Below are 18,073 nucleotides of genomic sequence, written 5' to 3' on the forward strand. Positions count from 1 at the left end.
GATGGGGGTGGAGACGCTCCTTCAGGTATACTGGACCGAGGCCGTTTAGGACTTTAAAGGTCAGCACCAACACTTTGAATTGTGCTCGGAAATGTACTGGGAGCCAGTGTAGGTCTTTCAAGACCGGTGTTATGTGGTCTCGGCGGCCGCTCCCAGTCACCAGTCTAGCTGCCGCATTCTGGATTAGTTGTAGTTTTCGGGTCACCTTCAAAGGTAGCCCCACATAGAGCGCATTGCAGTTGTCCAAGTGGGAGATAACTAGAGCATGCACCGCTCTGGCAAGACAGTCCGCGGGCAGATAGGGTCTCAGCCTGCATACCAGATGGAGCTGGTGAGAACAGTGTATAACCAACCGGGCATCGTGGAACATTATTTGTATTTATCTGTGCAGCTCCCCTAGTGCATAAGAAAACCTCTCTGTGTGTGGCTTGGGGGCACACACTCATTCTCTCATTTTCCCTGCCTGAAACGGGCCATTTGTACCAAAGGACGTAAATTGTGGCACAACAGCATAATTTGTGTCCTCACTTCCTGGATGCACATTTACCTTTCTGAACATTGCCTGTGTGTGTGAGCATCAACAATCTCTTCCTCTCATTACAATCTCGCACAGGGAGATCTTTCAAGAGGGCTGTGTGCCCCTTTGGAATAAGATCTTCCTGCTTCTTCCCGTTCTTACTACCGGTTATGTATTCAGTGGTTTGTGTTTGTCTGAGCTTGAGTCTGGACTTAAGGATTCTGAGCTCCTGTGCTCTGATTCAATACACGATGTCCAGCCACAGAACATTTCAGGATTTGGGCCTCTGCCATTGGCCCTTGAACTCTGAGTTGTGATTCGCAGCTTGGAAGTTTAGACAGCCAATCATGTTAGGAGTGGGAGTGGCCCAGGCTTTCAGGAATGTATATAAGCAGTTGCTTTGCCCCTGTTTCCCAGTTATGTAGTTCAATAAAAGTTCTTGCTGTTATCACTGTTATCACTTCACTACCTATAAACTTACACTTCACTACCCAAATCTAAGGTGGGATGCCTTAGGATAAGTCTTGCACTGCGCATGTATGTCTAAACCATACGTTTTCCCAGCCAAATGTCTCCCAAGAGAGAAGAATGTCAACAACAAGAAATTGGCAATCCATTAAGGATTGGTTGGGTAAAGATATTATGCATAAAAACAAGCCTCTTTCAGTGTGTCACAAATGATACAAGGTTAGATGCACATATTTTGTTCTTGGTTATTTTTACAGTCTTGAATACATGTACTCTTCACTTCTGAGCAGTGACAGGTTCCAGGGATAGTGCTACATGGTGTCCTTGTAGTGTTTGCTTTATTTATAAGCAAGCAGAGCAGAGCAATTTGGAAGGAAACAGCTCTCTCCCCCCAGCAGGCAGCAGCTGACACATCCCAAACTCTAAACAGGTATCTCATTCCAATGGCTGAAAAGGGATCCTCAGCTATCAGGAGAACAGTTCCTATAATTAGCTGTGTTTGAAGATGCATCCACTAATTATCCTGGATAATTAGCCAGTCATCTGCTGAACAACAGATAAGTCACCCAGCATCCATAACAGTATTATTAGGGGATACACCATAGTTCCGTGTTTATGTATCTAGGGATTTGGTCATCAGTAAGCGCGCCGGTTTGGGGGACTCAGAGAATCATTCCCTCTTTTCCAGAATTGAAGGAAGAAGAAGACCAACTTGGGAATTCTCACTCCCTTTTATCTTTCCTGATAGGTTCCAAATCCAACAGCTTCCATTCTCTGGAATTTTCTGCTATCCAGGTTACAAAAGCAGCATCCATACTATTCGTTTGTCGCACCACTCCTGTGTGCTTGGTGAAGCAGGACATGGGTAATCTCTTGTCTTGATCAAGGTCTGTCCTCGTTTTGCAAACAAAAGTCATCTTTCTAACAGGGCTTTCAGAACCCAGCAGTCTCTCCCCGCCCCAGTCAAGCTCATGATATTTGTGGGGTCAAGAAGCAAAAGGAATCCAGTTGCTCAGCTTCAGTGGTCCATCTACACCCGGGTGACCAAGACCGTTTCAGTGCCAAAATGGAGCCAGAAACTGAATCGAAAGGGGTCCAGATCCTAGAGGCAACATTTAAGTTGATTTTCCACCTCTTTCTTTCTTTCTTTCTTTCTTTCTTTCTTTCTTAATATTTTACTAAAGTTTTCTTGGTTTTTCCCACCACCTTCTTGAGCTCCTTGCCCCCAAAGTGACATCTGTGAATTGGCTATAGGTTCCTAATTCTCTGGGGTCCAGGCATGGGCGTAGCCAGGATTTTTGATGGGGGGCAGGATTTTGTTTGGGGGTATTTGTATTGATTTTGGGGGCAGCATCCCCCCTGCCCCCCTGGCTATGCCCATGGGTCCAGGGAAATTCTTTAAGGCTGCTGGCACTCTGCCCCTCAAAACGCACACATGCAATGAGGCATTAATTGCTCCCTGGACACTTTATCAGGAGCAAGTGTGGTGTCTAATTCTACGCAAATCCAAGCATTTTTCTCCTCAATGCACCTAACGGGTTTGTCACAGCAGGCCTATGGCGGCTCCCACATCACTTCATGCTACCACCACACTGAAAATCTCCTCCGGGTTACAACTTTAGGGTGCAGCTGTGATGCCCAGAAGTGCCAGGTTGGCCCCACGACCGTGGGTACCCAGGGCTGTGGGTGCTATGCAGCGTTCATTGCCCTGGCACCGAAATTTGTGGGTGCCTGGCCCCTTCATGGTAAATTTTGTGGGTGCCCTGGCATCCAGGGCCCCAGGAGTTGGCACCTAATAATTCTTTCTTTTTTTGAATTTTTTTTACTTGATTTTACAAATTCATTCACACTTATAATCACAAATAATAAAATTACACAAGATTCTTCCGAATCTCAAGACTCCCCTCCTCCCCTCCGTGGGTTCTTTAGTTAACTTTTTCAACTGCATATTATAAATCCTCCTAACTTTCAGTCCTCCATTGTATCCCAAGTCTATGTATCATTGCAAGAGTTATTTAAGACCTGCCAAAGAGTTCAAGTGCTTATAGTGGTTTGTCAAATATACAGTACAGTCATACCTCGGGTTGAAGTAGCTTCGGGATGAATATTTTGGGGTTGCACTCCGCGGCGACCCAGAAGTAACGGAGTGCGTTACTTCCTGGTTTCGCTGCATGCGCAGACGCTCAAATGACGTGACGCGCATGCATGGAAGCGGCGAATTGTGACCCGTGCATGCGCAGACACACAGACACGGGTTGTGTTCGCTTCAGGATGCAATGGGGCTCCGGAACAGATCCCATTCGCATCCAGAGGTTGTTGTTGTTTAGTCGTTTAGTCGTGTCTGACTCTTTGTGACCCCATAGACCAGAGCACGCCAGGCACTCCTGTCTTCCACTGCCTCCCGCAGTTTGGTCAAACTCATGCTGGTAGCTTTGAGAACACTGTCCAACCATCTCGTCCTCTGTCGTCCTCTTCTCCTTGCGCCCTCACTCCTTCCCAACATCAGGGTCTTTTCCAGGGAGTCTTCTCTTCTCATGAGGTGGCCAAAGTATTGGAGCCTCAGCTTCAGGATCTGTCCTTCCAATGAGCACTCAGGGCTCATTTCCTTAAGAATGGATAGGTTTGATCTTCTTGCAGTCCATGGGACTCTCAGGAGTCTCCTCCAACACCATAATTCAAAAGCATCAATTCTTCGGCGATCAGCCTTCTTTATGGTCCAGGTCTCACTTCCATACATCGCTACTGGGAATCGCTACATCGCTCTGGTATCCAGAGGTATCAGTGTAATATAAAATACCACTGGCCCAGGTGGTCATGAAGAGTCGGACACAACTAAACAACTAAACAACAACAACAATGTGCTCTTGCTCGTGCTCAGTCAGACTTGTCTCAGGATCTCAGCACTTGTGCTATCGCTGCCATCGCCTGCAGGCCCTCAAAACACCAGGGAGTTCTGTGGGCCCCACATTGTCAGGGAACATGCTTGCTTGGGAGTAATCCTGTTTCATAATGAGACCAGGGCTGTGGCCGGAGCACTGACCATGTCGGCTGGAAAATCCCCCAGAGCATTCAGGAATCCGCTAAGTCCCATACATCTCGGTTAAGGGTAGCCAAATTTTGTGTGATTGCCATAAAATTTAGGGAACAAACTGTGCTATTGTAATGAGTAATGCCCTAAATGATAATTTTAGGTTATATGTTAGCGACTTAGTTTTAATTTATATATTCTTTAACTGTTGCTAGATCCATAGCTGTCAACTTTTTCCTTTTCTTGCGAGGAATCATATTCGGAATAAGTTCGGAATTTCCCTTAAAAAAAGGGAAATGTTAACAGCTATGGCTATATCTGTATTGTCCCTGTTATACCTAACTGCAAATTCAAATGTATCCCTATCGTGTTTTATTACTTCCTTGATATTGTATGTGGACTGGAACTGATCTGTGACCGAAATAATAAAATTCATTCATTCATTCATTCATTCATCTCGGGGGGGGGGGGGCAGACCATCTCAATGGATCCTCCATCCTAGAGGAGGAGAGACTGCCACATCCAGGTGTCTCAGCAGGGATGGATCTGCCCATAGCAACAAACTTCCCACAATCCCTGCTGCTAACAAGTCCTTCCTTTCCTGCTCTGTTGGTTTGCCTGCATCACCACTAAGCATAGTGTGGAATTCTGCATATAACAGCTTTCCATAAGCCACTGCAATGACCTGGAAAAGACACAGTTGTTGTGGCAGGCAGAAGGCTGATTTGCACGGCATTCAGTCAGTCAGTCAGTCAGTCAGTCAATTATTGCCCTTCCTTCTTCCCTGACAGGGACTCAAGGCAGTTTACTGATAAAATAAGAATAATCAGCACATGATTGGCCATTCCTGCACTTTAATACTTTCTGTGGACTTGCCAGTTAAGTGCTGATGTGACTTGGCCCTGAGTACCTTTCAGAAGGGGACGCGGGTGGCGCAGTGGGTTAAACCACAGAGCCGAGGGTTTGCCAATCAGAAGGTCGGCACTTCAAATCCCCGTGATGGGGTGAGCTCCCGTTGCTCGGTCCCTGCTCCTGCCCACCTAGCAGTTCGAAAGCATGCCAAAAAGTGCAAGTAGATAAATAGGTACCGCTCCGGCGGGAAGGTAAACGGCGTTTCCGTGCGCTGCTCTGGTTCGCCAGAAGCGGCTTAGTCATGCTGGCCACATGACCCGGAAGCTGTATGCCGGCTCCCTCGGCTAATAAAGCGAGATGAGTTCCGCAACCCCAGAGTCGTCCACAACTGGACCTAATGGTCAGGGGTCCCTTTACCTTTCAGAAGATGCCATTTTAAAAAGAAAATAAAAGTAGTTTGAAATGTAAAACATCAGTGATATTTTTCAGCTGTCTTAGCTGAACTGTGCCAGGTTATTTGACTTCAGCATGGGAATGTGGGCAGGTAAAAGGAAGAGACACAACCATGTGCCGAATGATGGAGCAAACCGGAGAAGAGGTTTTGTGTTTGCAATCCTGCTTTCCCTTTGCCATGCCTGGGCTTGCTGCTGAATGCCATGAATGCAGTGGCCAGATGTCAGGTGGGAGAAGGGGAGAGGGGTCTGCTTGCGTGCAGGGATCAGAGGAAGCAGGAATGCGAGAAGGGAGCTGGGGGAGGGGAGGGGGAAGAAGAGGTGAGCGCTGGCATCCAACTGGCATCCAATGTCCTTTGGACACATCCCAAGAGACTCTGTTTGTCTTTCAGAGGGAAAATGGCAGAGAGCTCCCTGTTTGCGCAGCGGCTGCAGGCCATTACTGTAAGTATTCTTCCTCCCCCCCCCCACTACCCCTGCCCCACTTGTTCAGAAATGGGCTCAGGGTCCTCAGACAAGGTCCAGCCTCTGTTGCCCACAGGAACTGCCCCCCACCCCCGTTCCAAAGCTGAAGGAGAGGGGGAGAGATGGGTGGGAAGGCAGAGTGCCCAGATCTGCATGCCAGAACTAAGCGATTCTCATTATAATAGTGTAATGTAACTAGGGTGGGGGCAATAAGGGCAACTGCACCAGGCACAACCTGGGCAGAAGGCACAGCTGTCAACGTTTCCCTTCTTTAAGGGAAATTCCCTTATTCCGAATTCCTCGCAAGAAAAGGGAACGTTGACAGCTATGGCAGAAGGGGTGCAGTGCCTGCTATGTATTCACGACCACCCTCAAAGCCACATTGCAATATGTAATGCTCTACAGTGGTACCTCGGGTTACATACAATTCAGGTTACATACGCTTCAGGTTACAGACTCTGCTAACCCAGAAATAGTGCTTCAGGTTAAGAACTTTGCTTCAGGATGAGAACAGAAATCGGGCTCTGGTGGTGCAGCGGCAGCAGGAGGCCCCATTAGCTAAAGTGGTGCTTCAGGTTAAGAACAGTTTCAGGTTAAGTATGGACCTCCGGAACGAATTAAGTACTTGACCCGAGGTACCACTGTATTTATCAGTTTGGCATCATTAGGCATTTTTAAAAGGCTGACATGAACTGGCAGGGAGGCTTATTGCGGTGGCTAGGCCAGGCCCAGTGGTGCTTTGTGGGCTGCTCATTTGCCCTATAGCCTAACAATGGCTGTAGGTTGAAAGCACATGACTTCCCCCAAAGGATCCTGGGAACTGCCGTTTAAGCCCTCAAAGAGCTACCATTCACAGCACCCTTAACAAACTACAGTACCCAGGATCCTTTGGGGGAAGTCATGTGGTTTAAATGTATGGTGTGGACACAGACACAGTCAAATGCATTCAGCCGTGGGGATGCTGCTGGTGGGGAGGAGAATGTTGGTGGCATGTGGCTGATGGGATGGCAGATTGTGGGATATATTTCTAAAAAAAATATTTCTGGCTTTACAGCTTCTCATGACTGGCGGTTAATGTTCAAGCAGCAGGAGCTGTCTATCTTGAGCAGCCCATTTAAAGCACACACCACTAAGAATCCTGGGAACCGTAGTTTACCGCTCACAGAGCTATGATTCCCAGCATCCTTAACAAACTACAATTCTCAGGATTCTTTGGGGGTGCTTGAAATGTATGATGTGTGTGCACTATACCTTCAAAGCACATTTGAAGCACATTCCCTCCCCCCTCAAAGAATTATGAGTGCTGTGGTTGCTCAGGGCTGCTGGGAATTGTAGTTTGTGAGGGGCAAACTATTGTGCTCGGGATTCCTTGAGGGAAAGAAGGCGCTTAGAATGTGCTTTGTGAAATATACTCGGAGTCGAGAGTGGATTTCATGCTCTTTATTCAGCTCATAGTAGTGAGGAGGAATGGAAGTTCCCCCAGAATGTCTGCTTTATATACATTATTTACACAATGGGCCCCATGTGATTGGCTAATTCCGGGATTCTCCTGTAAGCCAATCAGGTCACGGATTCACTTCCACCTGGAGCTGGATTGGGTGGCTCCTGTGGACCAATCAGACTGCTGCATTCTGAATCCCATTGTTCTAGGACCAATCAGGCTGCTGCATTCTGAATCCTATTCAACTCCGTACATAACACTTTGAATGCATAATGTATACACAGTCTAGTCCCTGCTCTGTAATATAAGGATAACAGCATTGCCCTCCCTGGGTTAATGTGAGGATTTGAGAGGATTCCGTTTTTAATCCCATTTTAAAAAACCTTCCTGCACGCAGGCAGTTCCCCCATTCCACAGGGGCAAGCATTTTAGACCCAGCAGCTGTTTACAAACCTATGAGCTGTATCAAAGGCTGCAATTCCACTTGCACAATAGACTTCTGTGCACACAGTGAAACTTCCTATCCTGTTCCTGTTGCCTCGAGTCTCTTGTGCACCCTCAATATCATCTCCCAGGGGGTGGGGGACCCCCCGGATCAGATTTTGGGGCATGTGGGGACATGGGCATAGCCAGGATTTTTGTTAGCAGGGCAGGTTTTTTATTGGGGGGGGGACAGAACCTCAGTTTGCTATGTATTTTTATTTATTTTTATTGATTGGGGGGCACCTGCCCCTCCCTGCCCCCCCCGGCTACTCCCATGCGCAGGGAGAAGAAATTGAATGAGTGTAACTCTGCTTGCGCAGTTCTGGATACAAGTTCCCCTGCAGGAAAGGAAGCAGCCAGAGGACCTCCTCCATTTAAAATACGATACGATATACTTATTGTCCTTGTCCCATACAGAACAATGAAATTGAAAAAACTACATAAGACATTCAAAAACCCCTAAAAGCTCTGAAACCCCATTTTAAAATACAATATACTCCTATAGAGACTCCTTATACAGTACTGCGTTTAAAGCCAGAATTGCATTTGGGTAGAAACTGTTTCTCAGGAGGCTAGTCCTCGTCTTTATAACCCTGTACCTTCTTCCAGAAGGCAGAAGCTGAAAGAGGTCATTTCTGGAGTGCGCACTATCCTGCGCTATCTCTGCAGCTTTCTTATGGCACCTGGCAGCATAGATTTGATCTAAGGTGGGAAGAGTGCTACTGAAAAGATGACTTGCAGGGATGAACTTTTGGGGAGTCTTCCTTCCAGTCTCACACGTGCATTCAACTGGGGGAGGCTCTCGTGAAAAACAGCCCCTCTCAAAATACAGTTTTGTATGGCAACCCGTTTTCTCTAGAAGAAAATAGCACGGCCAGAAATGTGATGATTTGTCTGTGGAGTAATGCGTCCACACATAGGGCAGAGAACTTTGGTTTGAAGTTCTTTGAGAAGAAAGCCATGCATTTTGAAGAAGACTTCTGTTTTAAGTCCAATTTAAAGATAAGGAACCATAAGAAGGGAGATTAGGAGCCTTGAAGTAATAACAGTGAGCAGCAGCCTGAGCGAGCCCTCGGGTCACCTGGCCACAGTCGGAGAGATATGAGAGATATATTGTATTTCTATTTAAATGGCAGCATTTGCTTCTGAATTTGCATTGACATGCAAATTTCATGCAAACTTGTTTCTTGATGACACACAAGTGGCAAACCTGGTGTGTGCATATCTCTTCTGCCCAGTGATGTGGCTATTGGAAGTGGCCAGGTCCACTATACCTGAAGGAGCGTCTCCACCCCCATCGTTCTACCTGGACACTGAGGTCCAGCACCGAGGGCCTTCTGGCAGTTCCCTCACTGCGAGAAGTCAAGTTACAGGGAACCAGGCAGAGGGCCTTCTCGGTAGTGGCACCCACCCTGCGGAACGCCCTCCCACCAGATGTCAAAGAGAACAACAACTACCAGACTTTTAGAAGACATCTGAAGGCAGCCCTGTTTAGGGAAGCTTTTAATGTTTAATAGGTTATTGTATTTTAGTGTTCTCTTGGAAGCTGCCCAGAGTGGCTGGGAAAACCCAGCCAGATGCCTTATGAGGAACGGCTAAGGGAGCTGGGCATGTTTAGCCTGGAGAAGAGGAGGTTAAGGGGTGATATGATAGCCATGTTCAAATATATAAAAGGATGTCACATAGAGGAGGGAGAAAGGTTGTTTTCTGGTGCTCCAGAGAAGCGGACACGGAGCAATGGATCCAAACTACAAGAAAGAAGATTCCACCTAAACATTAGGAAGAACTTCCTGACAGTAAGAGCTGTTCGACAGTGGAATTTGCTGCCAAGGAGTGTGGTGGAGTCTCCTTCTTTGGAGGTCTTTAAGCAGAGGCTTGACAACCATATGTCAGGAGTGCTCTGATGGTGTTTCCTGCTTGGCAGGGGGTTGGACTCGATGACCCTTGTGGTCTCTTCCAACTCTATGATTTTATGATTCTAGATGGGCGGGGTATATATATAATATATTATTATTATTATTTCGCCCTTGAATATATTCCCAGCGTTTTTGGATTTGGGCTAAATGTGGGCTGCTTCCCCTCCTCCGTGGGAAACACTGTGCAGGCCTGGTGTAACCTGAGCTGCCATTCCTCTGCTCATCCTGTCTTTGAAACAAATGAATTATTCACCAGGCAATAGCTCCAACCTGAACCAAACAGGAGGAGAGGGATCTGGAGGGCTGCCCAGGCTGGAAGAAACAGGGGCCGGTCTGGGGTTGATGCCTGCGATGCAGCCCGGCTGTCCTTGTGTCCAGCCCCACGCACACATCCAGATGGCAGATGTTGTCATGAATGGTGCATGCCAGGAAGCGTAGTAAACATTTATTGTTGCGAGAAGTGTTTCGGCAGCTGAGGGATGTTTCTGTGCAGGGAGAGAATCGGGGCAAAGGGAGATGGAGCTACAAACAGCAGTGAGGAGCCTTCAGTACGTGAATACTGGCAGACGCACCCATGACCTTATGCACGCCACAGGGTGTTTTGAGCGCATGCAACACATGCTGGCTTGGTAAACACATTGTCACCTCCGTGTAGGCACACACCCAAACACTGCGTCAACATTTGTACCTTTGTACTTGGTGATAGGGTCTAAACCACAGAGCCTATTGGGCTTGCCGATCAGAAGATCGGCGGTTCGAATCCCCACGACGGGGTGAGGTCCCGTTGCTCTGTCCCAGCTCCTGCCAACCTAGCAGTTCGAAAGCACATCCAAGTGCAAGCTTCTCTGGCGGGAAGGTAAACAGCATTTTCATGCGCTGCTCTGGTTCGCCAGAAGCAGCTTAGTCATGCTGGCCACATGACCCAAAAAACTTTCTGCGGACAAATGCCAGCTCCCTTGGCCTGTAAGGTGAGATGAGCGCTGCAATCCCAGAGTCGTCTGCGACTGGACTTAACTGTCAGGGGTCCTTTACTTTTACCTTTTACTTGGTAACAATTCATTAGATGTTATGTCCTCTCTTTTAATTTCATATGCTCAGTCACCAAGGAAGATTAGAGCCCTGGTTTCATTCATAATTCCTGTTAGTCTCCTAAGGGTTGTTTATGCGTATGGAAGTCTGTTGGCACATACAGATGGTTGTGTGGCATAAACATGTTGATTTTAAATGTCAACACAATAGACTGTAAACTCCAGATTCCGCTGGGTACACCCAGGTTGTATAGACATGGTTGTGTTTGTCTCCAGTGTTCTAATTGAATTATTTGAGATCATTGCAGTCTGGTGCCAAAAAGTAACTATTTTTAAAAATATATTTAGATCTACACTTTCATTAACACAGTTAAATCAGTCTGATAATAGCAGCATTATCTGAACCAACGTAGTGCAACCTTCCGGAGCCTAGTGCCTTCCTGATGTTTCTGACTATGACTTACATTTTGATTTTTTTTTTGTATATTAATTCAAAAGCATTCATGATGAACACTTCTAATGATTTCCCTAAACTCTGAAAAACTACGCTGTTAAAAGAAAATGACTGAGAGGTAAAACCAGTCTCTCCGAGAGGATTAGCCTCCTTTGATTGATTGTGGCACACACACTTTCATGGATCGCAGCCCAAAGACGTGGTCTGTGGACCAGTCGTCCTCACAAGGATAAGCCGCCGCCTTTTAGGTGCCACGAGGCTACAGAGAGCCCAGCCAAAAGGGGAGGGTGGCAGTAAAGTCTCCCTCTCGCTGCATGTAAACCCCCCCCCCAGGGTCTCTCTCTCTCTCTTAAACATCCCCAGGCCCAGACAGAGTGGTACCTCGGTCAGCATTTTAAAAAGCACTGTTGTATACAGTGGTACCTCGGGTTACATACGCTTCAGGTTACAGACTCCGCTAACCCAGAAATAGTCCAAGAGTCCCCTTTGTGGTGACTCCAACTTCAGGCAGGTGTCAGGCAGGTGAACCAAAGGCTGACCCGTTATGAGGCTTATTGCCTTACGCTGTTAGCCCAGAAACGGAAACAAGAAGAAATTCCAACGAAAGAAGAATGGCAGATGAAATTAATGGACTACAGTGGTACCTCGGGTTACATACGCTTCAGGTTACAGACTCCGCCAACCCAGAAATAGTACCTCGGGTTAAGAACTTTGCTTCAGGATGAGAACAGAAATCGTGCTCCAGCGGGGCGGCAGCAGCAGGAAGCCCCATTAGGTAAAGTGGTGCTTCAGGGTAAGAACAGTTTCAGGTTAAGAAGGGAGCTCTGGAACGAATTAAGTACTTAACCCGAGGCACCACTGTATCTGTATTTTCCATTTTGTCTTTATATGCAGATACAGTTCAAGCCTTGAAACAAAATTATTTGTCAGCATAACTTTTGTGAAAATTATTTACATACTTACTTATTTATAAGACTTCAGTTATCCCCAGGGTAAAAAAAAGGGGGGCACATTATCTACCTGGCCCTGGCCTCTGCCTTGCTCTGCAAGACCCTGAACATCCCAGTAGGGTTAAGGGGGCAGGCCCTTTGCAGACAGGGCACTCTCTCCCCCCACCTCAACCCGCACCCCCCCCAAGCTCTTCCAGCCTTTAAAAGGGGGAGGCGCTGGCACAGTTGCAAGGTGGCGTCTGGGTTGGCATAGATGGGTTTTTCCTGAACCGGTGGCGAGAGGGAGACAGAGAGATAGAGAGCAGCGCAGCGCCGGGCGAGACACAAAGGGGTGGCGGCGGCGGGGGTGGGTCTCTTCCCTGCTGCTCCTCTTGCCCCCAGGTGATGCTGCTGCTGCTAAAGGCCGAGGAGGGGCGGCTCTGCTGGGCTTAAGTCCTCGGCGCGGTCGGGCAGGCAGGCACGCCGCTTCGCCTGTCTGCCGCCCACGTGGGCTCGCTCGCGCCCTGCCTCCCACCTCGGCGGCGGCGGCGGCGGGCCCTTTGTCCGCCCCTCTCTCTCTGCAGGGCGGCTCCTGCCTCGCCTCGCCTCCCACCCCTTCGGTCCCTTTTTTGCTTTGCTGCAGGAGCGGCGCAGGCTGCAGGAGCGTATCCTGGCCACCCGCCGGGAGCTGGAGGAGGAGAGACTGCGAGCCCAGCGCCTCAAGGTAACGCCCAGGAGAGGGATGCAGGAATGGATGGACCAGAGGGATGGAGGTTGGGATGCGGGAGTGGGGAGATGAAGGAGGTGAAATGATGGCGGGGTGGGGGGTGCGGTACCACTGTGGGAGGGACCAGGGGAGGAGGGGGCATGTCAGACACCAAGATTAAGGTGGTTGGGGGCCCTGTTGTAGTTCCCAAAATAGCCCTCCCCCCCCCAAAAAAAAATAGAGCCTGAAATAAGATACTACAAAAAAAAAAAAAAAGTCTTGGAGTGTCTTAAAAACTAACTCGGATATAATGGCACATGCTTTTGTGTAGTTTTTTTTTCTTGGCCCACCTTGATAAACAAATAGAAAATACTCTGCGCATGTTCATTTAACTCCCCACTGCTTTTGCTCACTTCCTTGGCCCAGTTTCCAACTCTCAACCTAACCTACCTCACATGGCTGTTGTGAAGATATAGGAGGAGGTATAAAATGGCTGCAAAATGGAACTTAGTGCTTGTATCACAGGCATCAAATGTTGCTTCCTTTACCCCCACTAACGCATCTTTGTTCTATAAAGGATCATATTTTTTCTGCACACCTCCCAGGAAAAAAAAAATCAGGACAGCTTCAACCAATCATAACCTGGCCTGAGAATTGCATGCTTTAGATAACTAAGTCCCAGCAAAAAACAGCAACAACCTTGCTTCACTTTCCAATGTTCTGCACTAGAAATAAACATGTCTAATCAAATTTATAGCCCACATTTAGCAACGAGCTTCACTGGGCATTCTGACACAGTCACTGGGATATGAGCCATGGGTTTGCTTGCAAGTTTTTCCTGTTTTGGCCTGTGTTTTCACAACCTTGTGTGAAAAAGGTGTGCAAGTGGCCAAGAGGACCACCTATGTGCAGATTTTCATGCCCCTAGAAGCTGAAAGCTGTAGGAGTCAAGTTCTGACTGTGTGGCCCTTTGTGTGCAAATGCTTGCATGATGCGTGGTGGTTGTGGAGAGAGAGAGAGAAACGGTGAGGATTGTGGCTGGAGTACGTTTGAATATCCGCACTAGTGGGTGTGTTCAACATCTGCTGTCAACGCCATGTAGCTTCATTATTTATTTATTTTAAAGTATTTCTGAACCGACCTCCATCCTTTACCGGTACTAGGATGGTATGTAAAGAGCATGACTGACAATCCTAGCAAATACAACAATACAATTTTTTAAATAAAAAAAATCACCACTAAAATACATTTCCAAAAAATAAAAGCAGTTGACAGAGCCGGCACTGAATATGCTGCAAATATCTGGGCATGTAGCCTGGCGTGAAAAGATTGTACTGTCAGTGCTTCGTGTGTGACTGCTTGCCCATATAGACCTATATGTGCATGTGGTTGAACAAAGATGCAATTCTGGGTATGCGCAGGAATGATCTCATGTGTGCCTGTGCATATATGCATGACTGTAAGCCCATTGTCTTGTCTTGATGTGTCCTGACAGCCCACGTGTCTCTGTCGGCGTGAGTGTCCAGCGCAGGATTGCTGACAAATGCATTCTCTGTCTCTCTTCTCAGAGGAAATCCCTGCGTGATCGTTGGCTGATGGAGGGAACATCCTCACCCACAGACGACAATGACCACTTGTCTTCTGTCTGGGAGGCACAGAATCGCATTCAGGAATTAGAGCAAGATCTGTCCAGGTGGGTGTGTCTTAGGTGATGGCAGGGCAGTGGTGGAGGAGCAGCACCAGTGGCGTAGCGTGGGGGGTGCAGGGGGGGCCGGCCGCACCGGGCGCAACATCTGGGGGTTAGGGTTAGGGGGCGCAAATCCACGGGTTAGGGGGCGCAAATCCATGGGTTAGGGGGTGCAAATTACTTGCCTTGCCCCGGGTGCTGACAACCCACGCTACGCCACTGAGCAGCACTGACAATAACACACCCCAAAGGGTTTCATGGCTTTACCCAGGACAGAGAAGCAGCTGCCTCAGTTTCCGCCCCATTTTCTTGCCCCTCCCTGTGTCAAATTTTAGATTGTAAGGCCCTCAGGGCAGAGACCTGTCCTCTTCACTCTCTACAGTGGTACCTCTGGTTATGTACTTGGTTCGTTCCGGAGGTCCGTTCTTAATCTGCAACTGTTCTTAACCTGAAGCACCACTTTAGCTAATGGGGCCTCCTCCTGCTGCTGCTGCCGCCGCCGCACGGTCACCGCGCAATTTCTGTTCTCATCCTGAAGCAAAGTTCTTAACCTGAGGTACTATTTGTGGGTTAGTGGAGTCTGTAACCTGGAGCGTATGTAACCTGAAGCGTCTGTAACCCGAGGTACCACTGTATAAATCATCTCACGTTCTGTTTTTATTCATAAAAGTGTTTATATGCCCCCTTCTTGTGAAACACTAGGGTGGTGTACAACAGGAACATTTAAAACGAGACAAAGCAATCATAAAAATGACTGGCTACTCAAGGAACATTTTGGGCAACTACTCATGCTTTTTTGCATTTAAAAAAAATAATAATTCAAGAGATACCTGAAAGTTTTTTAAAAAATGAGAATGCTGAATCTCTGCTGGAAGAGGCAGTGTGGGACTAGCAACGCTTAAATGCCCATCTCCTAGTGGAAGCCAGTCAGGCCGCTGATGGCAATATATACATAAATAGCAACTACAGCCACAATAATGTGCTGTTCCGGCTGAAGCTGCAGATGGAAGCTGATGATGACATCGAGGTCTCTGGAGGACGTGAAGGAGGGATGTTTTGTGGGCACTTTGTGTCCCCCTTATGCCTCTGCATCTTCTTCTTTCCGGAAGAGAAGATGCCTGAGACTAAAAACAACAACAACCAACACTCAGGACAGAGAAGCCTGAAACCACTTCCTGGCCTGAGGGAGCTGGAGGGAAGGAGCTCAACGGAGTGATTAGTCAGCAAGGCTCCTGAGGATTAAATCACCCTCCAGCAGCAGCAGGGGGAGGAGGGGGGGGAGGAGGAGGGCAGGATCCCCCAGGCAGTGCAAAAGTGATAACTCAGCGACAGGGGTGGAGAGCCTCCAGCAGCCTGGCTGTAAATGTGGGGGTGGGGGTCTTTTCATACCCAGGCGCACAAGCAAGAAGCCAGGATTTGTCTAACCAAAGGATGTCAGAATACAGTACTTGCTCATGAAAGATAGCGCTAAGGTTCAGCTCATAAGGTTACTTAATGCCAAAGGACAGGAGAGCAAATTGTTCCCAGAATAAATACACCAGTGTGGTGTAGTGGTTAAGAGTGGTAGACTCGTAATCTGGTGAACTGGGTTCGATTCCCCGCTCCTCCACATGCAGCTGCTGGGTGACCTTGGGCCAGTCACACTTCTCTGAAGTCTCTCAGCCCCACTCACCTCACAGAGTGTTTGTTGTGGGGGAGGAAGGGAAAGGAGAATGCTAGCCGCTTTGAGACTCCTTCGGGTAGTGATAAAGCGGGATATCAAATCCAAACTCCTCCTCTTCCCAGAATAGTGACTGGTGAGTTTAGAATGGGGCTGAAGATTTCCGACTTAAAACCCCACTCAAAACAATGAAATACATCTGTTGTTCTTGTTGATGTTGTGATTTCTGTCCTGTTGGGTAGCCTAAGGTCCTTCAAAAGCAGATTGCAAAGGGGGAAAGGCAATACGATAAAAACACAACACAGTAATAAATCAACATCAAATCAATAAAGCACAAGTTATTTCAAGCCAGTCCATAGCACTCTTAGTAGCATGCAGATGCATCTAAAAAGCCAGGTCTTAGCCAGCTGGCTAAAGATCAGACAAGAGCAAGCCGGGCAGGTTTCCAGAATGAGGAGGCAACAACCGAGTAGGCCCTGCCTGTCATAGCTACATGCTATGCTTCCTTTTGCCAAACTTCCTCAGAAGGTTTTTAAATTACGGGGGAAGAGGACAATCTTGAAGGTAGATGTGATATGCTTTCTATGGCCAGTTCCAGTCTACCATCGGACTGCTGTATTTTAGATTTGCAGATTCCAAAAGCATGTCAGAAGGAGGCCCCACTCATCTGGATGTTACCAAGGCATGTGTTGTGATAATCAAGCACATCAATTTCCTGTGAACAGAGTCCTGGTTTGCACATCTCTGTGTCACAATAATCATGTGGATCAGGGGTGGGAAATTTGTGGCCTTCCAGATGTTGTTGAACTCCCAACTCTCATCAGCCAGCAGGACCAGTAATGAGGGGTAATGGGAATTGTCGTCCAGCTCTGACCGCAGAGCCACATGTTCACCAGCCCTGATGTAGAGATTTGGTCATGGCCACCATTGTTCCCTGTGACTGCTTGCCAAGGGCATGAAATGTTGTCCTTTAATGGCTGTTCCTCTCTTTTTGAAGCCTCCAAACTCAGATGCAGCAGCTGGATAATCCAGAACTTCACCAGGGACTGCAGCAGCCAGAAGAGTCTGTGAAGGCTTTGAAGGAGGTGAAGGCATTCGATGGCATGGGGAAGGTATGAGTAGTTCCTGATCTCCTGTGTTGTGGCAAATGCAAAACTGCCTATCAAGCACAGATTCTGACATTTTGAGAATTTCAGCATACATTTTTTTAAAACCAAGCTTCTTGCCCTTATCGTTGTAGGGAACAGCTTAAATACAGTGGTACCTCAGGTTACATACGCTTCAGGTTACAGACTCTGCTAACCCAGAAATAGTGCTTCAGGTTAAGAACTTTGCTTCAGAATAAGAACAGAATTCGTGCTCTGGCGGCGCGGCAGCAGCAGGAGGCCCCATTAGCTAAAGTGGTGCTTCAGGTTAAGAACATTTTCAGGTTAAGAACAGACCTCCAGAACGAATTAAGTACTTAACCCGAGGTACCACTGTATGTGGAAATCACCTAATTTGCATGTTACGCTCAGCCAAACCATGGCTCGGTAGGAATGTGCAAGCATGTGGGGTCCAAGACAGGGGATTGGGGCCACTTTTCCTACTCTTTAGTCATTTTGCTGCTGCTTGAGCTAAGCACTGAGCTAAGCATAGTTTGGCTTTGCATGTTGTCTCAAGCCAGGCTCAAGGCTTAGCACTCTCCAGACTTATCATGTAACCAAGGTTTGTCCCATGATTTATGGCTTGTGGTATGTCTGGGAGAGCTAAGCCACGAGACCAGATCTGGGTGATAAAGGTAAAGGTACCCCTGCCCGTACGGTCCAGTCTTGACAGACTCTAGGGTTGTGCACCCATTTCACTTAAGAGTCTTTTCAACCAAGTCTTAAACTGATTTACATTCTGTGTCTTTTTAAATGTGCTGGGGGGGTGGGGTTATTGTTTTGTTTTGTTCTTGTTTTTATTGTGTATTTTGCGTTTTTATGCTGTGAACCGCCCTGAGATC

At 47.7% G+C, this 18,073-nt stretch overlaps 1 protein-coding gene across 3 annotated transcripts in view; it reads left to right on the top strand.

Annotated features, from left to right (window-relative positions):
• PALM3 (paralemmin 3) overlaps positions 1 to 18,073 on the top strand; it is a 44,186-nt gene that overhangs the window by 13,649 nt on the left and 12,464 nt on the right. For all 3 annotated transcript variants that reach the window (XR_014506281.1, XM_083419667.1, XM_083419668.1), the window contains 4 exons: positions 5,710 to 5,761; positions 12,677 to 12,757; positions 14,308 to 14,432; positions 17,084 to 17,198. Coding sequence is in view for 2 of the 3 variants with exons in the window: in XM_083419667.1 (XP_083275793.1) it covers positions 5,717 to 5,761; positions 12,677 to 12,757; positions 14,308 to 14,432; positions 17,084 to 17,198 (366 nt within the window). In the remaining variant the exon portion in view is untranslated. The remainder of the gene's footprint in view (positions 1 to 5,709; positions 5,762 to 12,676; positions 12,758 to 14,307; positions 14,433 to 17,083; positions 17,199 to 18,073) is intronic.

This window comes from Podarcis tiliguerta (genome assembly GCF_965153285.1).
Source record: "Podarcis tiliguerta genome assembly, chromosome: 17".
Classification (NCBI taxonomy): domain Eukaryota; kingdom Metazoa; phylum Chordata; class Lepidosauria; order Squamata; family Lacertidae; genus Podarcis; species Podarcis tiliguerta.